The sequence below is a fragment of the Falco punctatus genome (assembly GCF_963210335.1).
Source record: "Falco punctatus genome assembly, chromosome: 11".
Classification (NCBI taxonomy): Eukaryota; Metazoa; Chordata; class Aves; order Falconiformes; family Falconidae; genus Falco; species Falco punctatus.
The window spans coordinates 13,951,286-13,964,980 of NC_137591.1; the positions used below are offsets into that span (position 1 = coordinate 13,951,286).

The window sequence follows — 13,695 nt, forward strand, 5'->3', positions numbered from 1 at the left end:
AGCCACTAAATTTCAACAATCCATGCAGCAGCTTGATTCCTGGCAACAGAGAGTATCTAATAAAGCAAGCATGGGAGAAAACAATAGCCTCTTCTTGGCAACTACTACTGCTTCTTTTATTTTCCTTTTTGTATTTTGGTTGTTCATAGTAATGATTTTTGCTGCTTAACATTCCCATCCATCATAGCAATTACTTATTAAAGCTCATAACTGCTGACTAGAAAACATTCTTTTTCTTAAAGGCTACAACTATCACGTTTGGGTAATGAAAAAAAAAAATCATTAATATGTCTATTTCCTGGTAATCCTTTCACACACACAAAAAAACCCCGTGACTCAAACCTCGAGACACATTAACTGATAACCATTCTTCACTGAGCAGAAGAATTCCTTTTTCTCCCTGGAGATTGGACATGGCTGCCCAGCTTGCAAGGCTGGGCAACAGGAGAGTGTTGGTCACGAAAGAACTGCTTTGTTTTAATTGTTGCCGTGAAATCTACTGAACATGCAACTGAAGTGTGATCCAGGCAGAAGCTAAAAAGGTTCTCATTAAGTGTTGCTCTGCATGGAAAAAGGCATTCTCATCACTGTCCAAAGCTCTGAGAACGAAGTTGTCATACAGTTTCTTTTTGGTTATCAAGATCGATTTTCTACTTTTCCAGAAACACATATGGCTCATAAGAAATTAATGAGTAAATTAAAAAAATCAAATTACTATTTAAACATTTACTTTACAGCTACATGCAGCGTTTCAACATTAAAACATGTTCTAAAACTCCACTCCACAAATACGAAACATGGTAACTGAAACAGCAAAATTCTTCCTTTGAGTAACAGCAGATTCTTGGAAGATATTAGTAAGCTTTTCTAATTACTAGGTTTCAATTTTTCCACTAGTCCAAAAGCTTTTAATGACATACTGCAAACTGTATGAATGCAGCAAGATACTGTATAAAGAATCAACTGAAGAACGCCTTTACTATATATTAAATAGGCATAGATTATTAAGTTACCAATTTACAGTTCCCACAATACTGCTTGCAAAACACACAGCAGCGGATGGTGGTTTTGTTTTGTGGTTGTTGTTTTTTTTTCTTTCAAAAATACTAAATGAAAATTGGATACTGTGTATTTAATTTATTTTTAAAATATAACTGGTAGATGAATAAAAAGATCTATTATATTCTTTTTTATTTTTGAACACGTTTATTTTGTTTTCTAGGACTTAGCAAATATTAGCAGCATTCTTTCACACAAAGGAAGTTTCAGATACACATTATTTTAATTTTCTTGAAAAAAATGGAAAAAGAATTATTCTCAGAAGTTGCAGGCCTTTCAAGTATTTGATACAAATGAACATAAAACCTGGCTTCTGTTGATGGTTTCACTTCAGCTGATCTACATTTGAAACATGAACTAAAGTTTATGGTGAATTTGCTTTAAACAAATACGGGAAGCATGGTATCTTAAGCATTCGTGTTAAAAATAAGAGATAACTTTATGGCTTAGGCAGATTTAAAAGACATCAGAAAGTTTTACCTGTTGAGAGTAGCCTCGAAACGTTGGATTAACAGTTTTAATTCCTTGAAATAAACCAGTAGGAACAACAGAACCAGGCCTAAATAAAAAGAAAAGTTTTAAATATATAAATATACATTAAAAAGGAAGCATTTAAATGGAATTTTCTATATTCACTGGGATCATAATTTTCCCTGCAACTGAACTGTAACACATCTAACACCAATAATATTGATCTTAACCAAACGTAATACTGGTATTGAATTATTAACTATACAGTTTTTTTAACATCTGTCAACCAACAGAAACAGAGACTGTATCAGGCCTTTTATGCCACATTTCTTGCCAGAAAATCAGACGACAATTCAGACATACACTTGGCACTATGCACAATTACTGTTTCTTTATTTTTGTACTTATATTTTGAAGTACTTTCTTGGACAGAAATAACAATTTCCGTACAAGGAAACAAACTGATAGAACATAGATACAGAATGATTGACACAGAAAGGATAAAGTAGTTCAACATTTTAAATGTATTTTTGGCAGATATAAACTTATTTTTAAAAGCTTAATGCTACTTTGTATAGTGTTAATCATTTAATTCTTGTCAGATCTTTCTTACCACAACTTACATCAATTATTTGTCCTATCTTTGGTAGACGTGGAAAAGAACATATTATACGGAGTGTTTAAATCCTGCAAGTTAGTCTTTCCTTCCTTCATTTAGAGATTAATGCCTCCTTCATGACTCTGGAGTTCATTTGTAACCATTTCACCACTAAAATGATGCAATACCTGCTTTTGTGCCAGAGCTCTGTCATCAGCTTGAGGTAACTCTTACAAATTGCTGGTTTCTTATCTGTTCGGGCTAAGCCTCCACAGTCAAGAAAAAAGTGTGTCAAAGGTGGGCTGATTAAAAAGAAGAAAGTATTGATTTTTTTCAGGTTGTTAAAATACAAGACAAAATCTGCATTTCATACAAAATTATTAAAAAGTAATACTATTACATAATTGAACAATTCAATTTCCTACATCCTTAAATGCTGCAACCAAACCTTTCCTAGTAGAATAACTTCAGCAGTACAGCAACACTGTTCCTCAAATACATTCTGACTTTGTCAAAGCACTATAAATGTGTAATGGGATTCAAATTCAAAGCTATTCCTTCTAGCCATCACAGAAGTACATACATACCACTACAGCAACATTCACCATAAGTCCAGTGCATAAATAGCATCTTAAACACACCTTTTCTCTAGAATCCAATAGTGACGTATGATGTTTGTAGGTAAGTAATTTATACTTAAATGATTATTATCTGTTTACTTCATGCAGTGATGCCAACTCACATACTCCCCTTCAAGCCCCCTTTTGAAGTCACAATCCCTCATAAAGATTGGACCTATTTTTATCCAGGAAAGGAGATAGCCCAGCGTACTTGCAAAATCTGGCATTTCTCAACAGAACCATTTCCTCATGGTTAGATGCCTTGTCCACTTCTTTACCTTCCAGAGAGCTTTGCCTCAGTACTCCTCCACCTCAACAAAGGATCTCAGTGAGGTCTGCTTAGCCCTGTATCCTGCCTTGGACTGCAGCCGAAAGCAGATGCATACAGTAAGCATATATGGCATATGCTCAAGTACTGTCCCTGCCTAACCATTTCTAGTGCAAGAATCTTTAGAGTTGGATAGTATTTTTATCTCTCCAGAGTTTGTAGATTTCTCCTTCATGAACCATGTCTGGTATCCCCATGGGATAATATGAGTTTGTATTCTAGTTTTGCCTAGGATGATTTAGCATAGAATGTCCCAGATGCATTGTTTCTAAGGACTGAATTTGGACCTTTTGATCTTAACGTGTCTCTTTTTTTAATTAGGATTTATTCTTATGCATTTCCTTTGACTTCTTCTGTAGCAGGAAAAATAAACAACCCACAAATTTAATAGCTTTTATCAGATTTTCTTCCAATTTCTAGAACTGCATATATTTTCACTTAGGACAGTGAGGAATTAGAAAGAAACAGAGAAAAAGCTGAGTAGCCCATATACCACAATACTTGTTTTTCCTATCAGTGACACAACTGTTTGTAGTACATAAAACTGAGATTAAACAAATACATGTCTTATTCCATGGTAGTGCAGCCCTTCAAAATCATTAAGTCCATCTTGAGAAACTGCATGTATAAGCAAATACAAAGTTACATTTACAATCATTTTCCTTACCAGTTGGAAAGAGCTTGTAAAGCTGCATTCATGTAACAAGTGTTTCCAATATTTTTTAATCCTGTTAGACCTGAAAAACACCATAAATATTCAGTGAGTCTGTTAATCCAATACAAGACATATTAAGGTAAATACTTCCTAGAAAATATGTACTAATTCAAATACTCATGTAACACTTCTGATGCCAATTACGATGCAGAGGTGTAACTAGAAGAAACAGAGGACTCCTAAAGGAATACTAATCACTAGAAGTAGTAATTAAGTGTTTTGATCTTGGCTGACTAAAACACTTCAGACAATTAGACTGTATCTTATAACTTTTGATGTTTTATGACAGCTGCAGATTGTAATTTAAAATATGTTTTTCAATATTTAAGTTTTACTTGAACTTAATGATTTACCTGCCCAGTTAAATTGTTGCCACACTGCATTTGTAACTGTTAAGCATTATCACCAAAAGCTTCTCAAGGAAGATTTCATTCTTTTGTCTCAAGTTCATGCTAGTAGTCAGCAAACATTTGCACCAAACGTTCAAAATCTACTCAGCATGTGATTACTCCAGAATCAGAATTATAATTTGCTACAACCAGTCTTTTTCTATGTCAATTGTATACCCTTAGTTTTTATACACAGACTGCTCAGTTTAGATTTCCCAACAGAATTTATTTTCAAGCCCAGATTGTTTACTTTCTTTACTGATATCCACATACAGGTTTTCCACACACATAAAAGTTACAATTAACATATATTCTTTCAGTGATTATGGAGTCATGAGAAACACCCTTTAAACATTTGAGGAGAGGCTACTTAAACAAATCATAACTATTGTATGATCTCAATTTTAAAAAACTAATCTGAAACAATTGCTATTCATAGCTACTAGAGTATTAAATTAATGAAGTAATTAATTTCAAAATAAAATTGGTTTTGTATGAGAAAACAATTAACAATTTATAAGCAAAGAATCAACAAGACTGGAAAAATTAAATTATTCAGCAATCAGCATCATGGGCTCTATGCAATCCTTGAAATATAGGAACTACCCTGATCGTCTTAGTCTGTGGCAGAAAAATAAAACTTATGAAGAAAATGCTTTTACATCTAAAAAACTGCCTGAATTGCTTCAGTTGAATTTTCTAATACACAGAAATCCATTTTTAAGTTTTACAAGGTTCTTTATCTGTCTGAACAGAAATATAGTCCAGCTTCTCGCATCTGAACCTGCATTCTGCCCTTCCAATTTCTGTTACAAAAAAAGAACAATCCTTCTTACGGAAATTGGAAGGTAAGAAAAGTCATAGGATTTTTTTTTATTATTTTTTTTTTTTTAGCAGCAGAATACATAACAGAAAGATACTCCTACTGCAGTTTTCTGGCCTGCAGTGTTGCAAGTAAAGTTTTTGAATAAACTTCTTTTCTTGCAAAGATATTTCAAAAGAAATTTTAACAAAGTTAAAATGGAGCTAAAGTAGCTTTTTCCTTTAAATTTGAGAAATGTATTAACACAGTCATATCACTGGGAACTTTATTGCAATTCTACTTGTATATTACTTCTATACAAATTCCATTCCCAAAAATATTAATAAGACAAGATACACATCTACATGTAATGGTAGGAGAAACTAACTGTGAATAAAACACACAGTTTAATGATTTAAGGGCAGATGGCAAATTAGTGGGGTGGTGACATATCCAGAAAGACTGTGCCAGACAACAGAAGGGGGAAAGCAGTTATTTTGGCCAATGCCAGCAGACTTAAGAGAAAGAAAGCTGGTAGTAGATGAGTAAAGGAGAAATGAGATCCATAAATTAGAATAACTCTTTTATCTTCACTGATGGAAAACAAACTGCCTTGACATATGCATCAGTATCTCAAAAACGATAGCTCAACAATCTGCTGGTCAGATTTTCAGAGAAAATGGTAGTTAGAAATATTTTCTTTACTAACACACACACATAACCTTTTTAAAATTATCAATACCAATTTGAGATTTGTAAGGAATAATAATTATGTTCTCACGGAATGAGAGATTAAGGCTTCACTGTTTGGGGTTTCATCTACTCTCATCTTTACAATAGTTTAATATTAGTAACCTTGGGGGGTTACTAAAGGTGGGTAACCTTTTATACCAGAAAGTTGGCAGTGCATGAAATCCATTACTGAGAAGGCGACCACAAAAACCCAAAAACCCACACTAGGATACTACAGGCTCAGAAAAGGGTTACCCAAAATGCAGGAAAGCATTCAAATCAGAAACCTTATAGAACAGGAGAAAACATTAGAACAGATTTATAAAAAATTACTTTTACCAGAGTGTCTAGAACACCTGCCACATGTAACAGGAACATGCTTTCTTATTTTTGTTGCTGCTTGCATGGGTGCACATTTATCACTGCAGCCTCTCCTCTGAGGGGAAATAAAGATTGCTGCAATAAAACTGAAACTAAAGATCGTATTGGGAGCAGAATAGGAAACGGTTCCACTTAGAAGAGAACTAGCATATAGCTGGAGAACAGATGTAGAGACATACACATGCAATAAATGGGCAATAAAGCACTGGATTTTGCTTTTATTACCTCTAGTCTTTAACTCATCTTCTTCCACTTCTATATCCAAGTCATCAAATACAGCTGCTAGCGGAATCTTCAGCGTGGGATTACTAGGTATTTTAAAATCCTTATAAGGAAAAAAAGAAAAAAGTATATTTACTTGTATTTATTGATTTTCCCCTTAATTAAGCTTACATATAATCTCACCAACAAATCTACAAACTAAGAATTATTTGAATGCATTTTGAAATCTCACTGCACAAAGTGAGACTAGGATTCCACAGCTACCCCCAAGGCTTACTAAGAAAAGCCCCATGTTTTTGTTTTCAGATTAGCAGTGACAACGTCGGGTGATTTTATGACAACAGCTGAAGAATCAAAACAAAGCAAGTTATAGTATTTCCTTCCCTTGGATAACAAACAGTAAGCCAGCACTGAAAAGCTAACACAGTAGTCCTCACATAAAAGTTAGTGTACGTATTTTTGATATGCCACCAGATGGCTCACTACATTTGACGAACACAAACTGCTGGAAGCAAAATGTACAAAGAGAGTAACAAAGTATTAGGCAGGCAGACATTTACCACATTACAAGATCTTTTTGTGCACATAGATAAAAATTCTAAACAAAATGTTCACAGACTTTCTAAGTTCTACTGATTTTTCTGTATATTATACCCATTTACTTGGAAGATTAAAACAGTTTAAGTTCAGAAGTCTGATCCCAGCTGTACATCAAGTCATCAGAATTTCTGAACAACAAAGAAAAAAAATATTCCCATGGTACTATTCCAATTGAGTTGTTGGCATTTTATGAGAAAACTATCAGATTTTGTTCATATTAAATACTATGCCTTGAAGTGAAAATATTAAAGGATATTTCCTCTCCACATACTTTGAAAAACTACCCATCTTTCTGTGCAACACAGTATCTCTTCCACTCTATGGCTCAAGCAAAACCATTTTAGAATTACTGTACTTGTATTTGTATCAGTTTTAACTGAGTTACTGTAATTTTTATATAAGTACATTAAATAGGCAAGATAGAAGCAACACCTTTTTTCATATACATGCATTATGCCAAACAATTATACTTAAGAAATTGCAGCATAACTTCCTCCAAGATAACACTTATCTATAAAAGATATTAGAGAACAGTACTGATGCCAGTAACAAGGAGAAGATAATGAAACAACAAACCAAACCTAAACAAACCTTGTTAAAACTGCAGAAGCAAATAGTGTATTTAAAAATTCTGTTTAACCTCTGTTCTCGGTTTTTTTCCTCTAACCTCTCTCCAACACTAGTTAATGCTTTATTCATCATCTTACTCTTCAGTTACTATGTTAATTGTTAATAAATGCGAAGTTAGGCACAGCTAAGCACATTTTATAAAGTCTTGTCTTTGACAACATAATCATGTAGAACACTACAATCTTAAGCCTGTGACTTACTCAACTAATATAAACTTCCCAGATACTGGCCATATTTTTCTCCTGGGCATATTTATACTCCTTGGCAATCTTAACAGCCATTGCATACTAATAGCATTCTCCTGATTTCTAGTTTGATACATATTTTTCCACATGAATCTAACACAATGTATTTGTGAATCTAAAACAAAATCACACACATATACAGAACATACCCAGGTTACTACTGCTTTCTTAGTAAATTCTTGCATAGTAGCTAAATTTGTAACTACTCAGGAGTGTTTGTGTGTATACCACTCCACTGGGAAAATTTTCCCGCCCACATATACATACACAGAAATCAAGACCTTTTTGGTCATTTATCAACACTGAAAACTAGATATGTTTAAACTTCAGAAACTGTTACAGGAATCCATTTAAGTGTCTTATATTACTAGCTGAATGAGGTTAATGATTAGTATATATTTCTCTAAAAATACTGCGGTTGTATGAATGAATTTGTATCTCGGGTAAGTATCCAAAAACACATACTAAAGGCATTCTGCCACTTCCTGAAAGTTCGTCAGCAATTACTGCAATGAGTTCTGTAAACAACATTTTCAAAAACTGACAGAATAGGGAAGTACAGATGAACTATTCCAATCCTGTAACCTTAAATTTTACCGTGCTTTTTCTGTACCTTACAGTTAATTGCAGATTACAAACAATTAGACAATAAGATTAAAAAAGCATTCTTAGGAAGCATGCAGTACACAGAAACAGAAAACAGAAGCTAGACACCATCTTTTAAAAGAAATTTTATAAAAATAGATAAAATAGTTCAGCCACAAGAAAGGAGGAAAAGGCAGTCTCTCACTTGAGAGAAGACACAATGTTTACCACAAAGCCACAGCTGCCTTTGTTTCATTGGGTTAAAAAATACCTGCACACTATTTTCTTGTGCTTGGTGAGACAGTCTTGCATTTGGTAACGGAGAATGAGATCCTAATTTTCTATCCAGGAATACTTCCTTACTACAGGCATAACACCAAACACGGAGCGTAGTCAGGTTGACAGTTAGACAGTGTTTTGTCTCCTAAAACAGAACAAAAGCCAAAACTGTGATTCAGAAATTTGGAATAATTAAATATTGCTACATGATGCAAGCTCCAAGATCTTTCAACAATGAAACAAATATGGTAGAACATTAAAAAAACACCAATTAAATTACTGAAATTAAGCACGAACTATCCAACACTCAGTTTTAGTACAAGTCACTCAAAATAGCAACAAGGTACAATCAGAATCTAAGCTGTTGTCATATCTGATATATGACAATTACTCTGTGTAATTACAAAAATAAGAAGAAAGCCTATTGCCAGAAGCATTACAATGTACAACAAACCAATTTTCCAGGAATGTCTGCTACTGCTCATAATGGCAGCTGACTCCTCTACATTAAAGGCAGCATTTATTTCTGTTGGTTTGCTGTAGGAAATTCAAGCTATTTAACAATCAGAAGAGTAAGATAAGACTTTTAGTTCAGTTACAGCAAGAGGTGCTCATAGGAAAATAAATATTCTAGACTATTAGTTCTCTTGCTGACAGCTTTATCCTGCGAAGCAATATAAAAATTTGACAGATCAAGAATATTTTACAGTTCTAATCTTTCTTTTTTTAACCTCTTTGCTTACTATAAGATTGTGCATACAGTTGCTTTCATCTTCCATGTATTTCAACCAATCCTTCCTTTATTTCTTCCTTATATGTCAGCACCATCCAGGTTTATAAACAATGAGGGATTGGCTAGAAATTAGGAAAATACTACCATTTCTGCAGGATGCCCAAGTTCCTCCTCCTCTCATTTAATAAGGCCTGGTACAAGAACAAGGCTTTTAATATAAAATGTGGGCTACAATTTCATTAAGTAGCCCTCCCCCTGCTAAAAAAATATCAGAAACAAGAGATTATTCCAATATCTTGGACAATTTTAATCATGAGAATACGCTTGATTCCGCAGCTTCAGCTGCATAAATAACTACAAGTCTCTAGAGCAACAGCTTACTAATTTTCTTGAAGTGGGCACAATGAACATGATTTGTGGCACCGTGAGCCTTGAGGCAGTGTCCACTACAGGAGAGTGGACTGGAGTAAGCAGAAATAAACTGATTCACGTCAGCCTTGTTTCTCCCATTTTACTGACTGTAATGAGGTTTTTACTGGGATAAAAAAAAAAAAAATCCAGAAGAGGACTTACTGTCCAGAAGTTAAAATTAAGTAACAAGAAAATTAAGACAAAGATGTCACTGACAGCAAGCAAACTACCCATTGTCTTTCTCTTACCTGGCAAGTACATATCATTGCTAAAACAGCACGTAAAGCAAGAATAAACCACCATAGAAAGCCAAGAGGTACAAAATTGTAGGTAAGAAATTCAGAGACCATCTGTTCCCCAAATGCACTACAATCAGCTTATTTATCTATTGTAAAGGCTGTAGAACTGTGATTCAGCTTAAATAGCTGTCAAAAAATACTACATTTATAAAGATTTATATTTGTTAATATAATAAACAAAACACTATTGATTTGTTTAAATATGCACTCCTTTCAAAGCCCTGCTTCAAAAAAGAATAAAAAATGAGGAGTCGTGGTAAAATGCAGTCAAAGCTTACTTCTTGTAAAACCCTGGTATATACTATTTGTTTGTTTCAATATTTACCAGGGGTGGGGTTTTTAGTATTTTCAGAGACCAAAAAGTACTCAGGGAGGAATCTTAGATGTATTTTCTGACAGACAAACAGTAAATTGGTGGCAAGAATTTCATTTAATTTTGGAAAGTCAGCAATTCTGAAATGACAAGTTCATAAAACTGCCATCCCATCTATCCCCAGTATATTTGCTAAGAGAGAATATATCTTATTTGTTTTGTTTTGGCAAGTGTTCCACTGGCACATGTGTATGCATAGAACATACAATGAGTTTAAGACTGGGACAGATGCACTCAAGCTGTCCAATCTTGCCAGAACTTGGCATGCTGGGAACACAATGCACATACTCCACTGCTCCTACCAAGCCAGACCCAAAATCAGGACACTGCATGAAAGGATACGCTCAGCTCAGTCACTTCTTTATCTGTAGCTACTGGAACAGGGAGCATAATGCAGAAATAAAGCACCTTTTCCCAGTAATTTATACTTCCTATTTTACAGCTGTTCAGTTCCCATCTTCATTAATCCAATTTCCCTCCTCTCACCCACCAGGCAGCCACAATCTTCAAAAGTTAGACTGAAGCAGTGAAGTACTACATACCAGCTGAAGTACTCAAGAAGCCTTTTGTCCATGCATCTTCAAAATCATCAGTAATTGTTCTTTTTTTAATTTTCACCATGTTCTTTTAAGGAGTGCAATAATGTCAGAATTACATAAACAATTATGCAGCTGCACAAAGACTGTAAACTCATATACCCCTAAATTAGTAAGACCTGCTTCTATAGATGAAAAACAATCATAGCTAATCAAATTTCCAATTATGCTAACACATGTTATTGACTTCACTAAAATTAGTCTAAAAAGTTCTCTAACTCTACTCCACTACTTCAAGTAACTGTATGACTAGCAAATACACATACCTGGGAATGGGTGGTACTGTGATCAACATGGGATTCACCACAGCCAACATACGTACACCTGTTCTGTTGAGCAAGATATGAAGAAGTATACAGAATTAAAAAATGGTGTCAAACAGGTTTACAGAATAGGAACATACTGCCAGTCCCTTTAAAATTCACTCAGATTTCAAACTTGCAGAGTCCTACACAAACAAGAGACATGCACAGTTAAGTATTAAAATAAGTATCACCTAAAGCAAATAAGAATGCTGCAAGATTTAACTCAACTCTTTTCACTGGTGGGCGGTGTAAGATATTTAATTGTTTGGAATATAATTGTTTGGCCATTTTGATGTATTTATTCAGGTTAAGGCCAACATTTATTTTTTACAATTCTTGATTTAGTAGATTGTTACAGAAAATATGAAGTTAGCCCAGTGTCTGAAAGACTGAATTGCAACAGCCTTGGAACATGACACATTTATACAAAACTGCCCCTATGCGCCTATCTGCAGTGCCTACTTATCAGTGTTACTTCACAATTCATTGTTTTTTCACTTTTACATAAGAGTTTCCAGCACTACATGGTTAAGTACTTACTACGTTCCAGTTATAACTTGCAAAATAACTGTTGATTTTAATTGTGCCAATTGCAAAACACATTTGGCTGAGCTGAGTGTGGAATCTTGCAGCTGCCAATCTTCAAGCAACTTTCATTAATTCCTCATTTGCATGAGTCAAGACAACCACATAAGAGGGTACAGTACAGCATGTTATCTGTATAACGCTCCAAGCATGTTAATTTATACAATCAAATAGCAGCTGAACACAGTCAATTTTCTATATTAAATTATCACAGATACTTGTTAAATTACAGATAGTTAACATGCTGGTATCTCACCACGTTTTTCTACTGAAAAAGGTGAAGGCAAGATGCCAATTCATCCAAGAGGAGATACATCACAGCATGACAGTAAGTGTCCTACTGCAATTACAAAACTCTCCTACGGAAATGTTGGTATGAAATTGAGTTTTTCAGTAACAGTTTAAGAGCACTGAGAAATAAAAAACATGTTTTAAGCTTCACAGCATTTCCCCACCTGCCAGGCTGATGGATCCCTGAACACCTCTTCCTACTCCCAAGAGGGTTTTTATATGTAATTAAACTTCCAGACATCTAACAAGAAGTCATTAAACACTGTTTATTTCTCTCTTCTTTTCTATCTCTTATTGATAGAAGGAGCAAAATAACCTGATCTCTTAACTGTTACCATAAACCACTTGAAAGGAAACTACTGAAGCACCTTTTTTTAAAATACTCATACATACACCTAAAGTTTGGCATCTCAGCCTAGACTATATTCCTGACAAGACTTAGACAAAAGTTGCCAAAAAATGAAAGCAAGCCTATATAGTAAAATTTCAATCTCTGGAAACAGCTGAATGTCTGAAGAACTCCCAAGACATTTTAAAAACTAAATTAGCTACATACTTTCCTGTTGGTATAATAGATCAATGAGAAGCTACACTTTGAGCTTTTTTTTTTTTAACACACTGAAAATTATTGATTTTGTAGACAGCAAGCATATTTAAGAAATAACTATATCCAGGGTAGAGACCGTACAAAATTCTTACAAAGTCTGAAGAATGTTTATACAAACTTCTACAAGTTTCAAAATAAGTGTTTTTTTCTTTATTTTACTTAAGAATAAAAAAAAAACCAACAGAGTATGTATTTCTATGCTGTAAAAAGTCAGCACTCACTGATGGATGTTATTACTACAAATGCCAAGAGATGCTTATTAAAAGTAACTTAATTCAGGAATAATATAATATCTTAAGACCTAAAAAATATCATAACTCAAGAAGAAACCTTAATGTGCTACCTTCTTATAAAAAAAAATCATTTTAAACACACTATTCTTAAATTGCAAGAAGTATGTACCTGATAGAAGGTAAATAATTTTAAAAACAGAGAACTGCACAATAGGTTATACTTTTAAACAATTTAAAGAAACTAAAGAAGTTCATTACAGTTGTTTCTTAAAAAGAACACTACCAACTTTATCTAGAGATTACTAGAAGAAGACCCTACTACGGAACAACAGAACGACTTACCTCTAAGCATGCCCAAAGATTGGGTCCTCTGACTTTACAGTCCTGACAAGTGCCCTATTGAAGTTAAACACACAAGAAAAGCATTATTTCATTTGCTTTCACCAGCAAACCACAACTTTGAGACAAAATGAGAAAAAAATACTGTAAATCTCATTATCAGCTGAATAATTCCAAGATCAAAAAAGAAATGTGTTTATAACCAACCCAATTTTTGGTTTGCCTCACATAATCTTAAGATCAGCATATTTTTCTAGTAAAACCTTG

General features: G+C 34.0%; 1 protein-coding gene across 10 annotated transcripts in view; it reads right to left on the minus strand.

Annotated features, from left to right (window-relative positions):
• Positions 1-13,695, minus strand: part of USP33 (ubiquitin specific peptidase 33) — a 42,632-nt gene that overhangs the window by 21,989 nt on the left and 6,948 nt on the right. For all 10 annotated transcript variants that reach the window (XR_013931208.1, XR_013931209.1, XR_013931210.1 and 7 more), the window contains 7 exons: positions 13,432-13,485; positions 11,335-11,397; positions 8,649-8,801; positions 6,321-6,420; positions 3,744-3,813; positions 2,317-2,430; positions 1,540-1,618 (listed from right to left, as the gene is read on the minus strand). Coding sequence is in view for 7 of the 10 variants with exons in the window: in XM_080406886.1 (XP_080263012.1) it covers positions 1,540-1,618; positions 2,317-2,430; positions 3,744-3,813; positions 6,321-6,420; positions 8,649-8,801; positions 11,335-11,397; positions 13,432-13,485 (633 nt within the window). In the remaining 3 variants the exon portion in view is untranslated. The remainder of the gene's footprint in view (positions 1-1,539; positions 1,619-2,316; positions 2,431-3,743; positions 3,814-6,320; positions 6,421-8,648; positions 8,802-11,334; positions 11,398-13,431; positions 13,486-13,695) is intronic.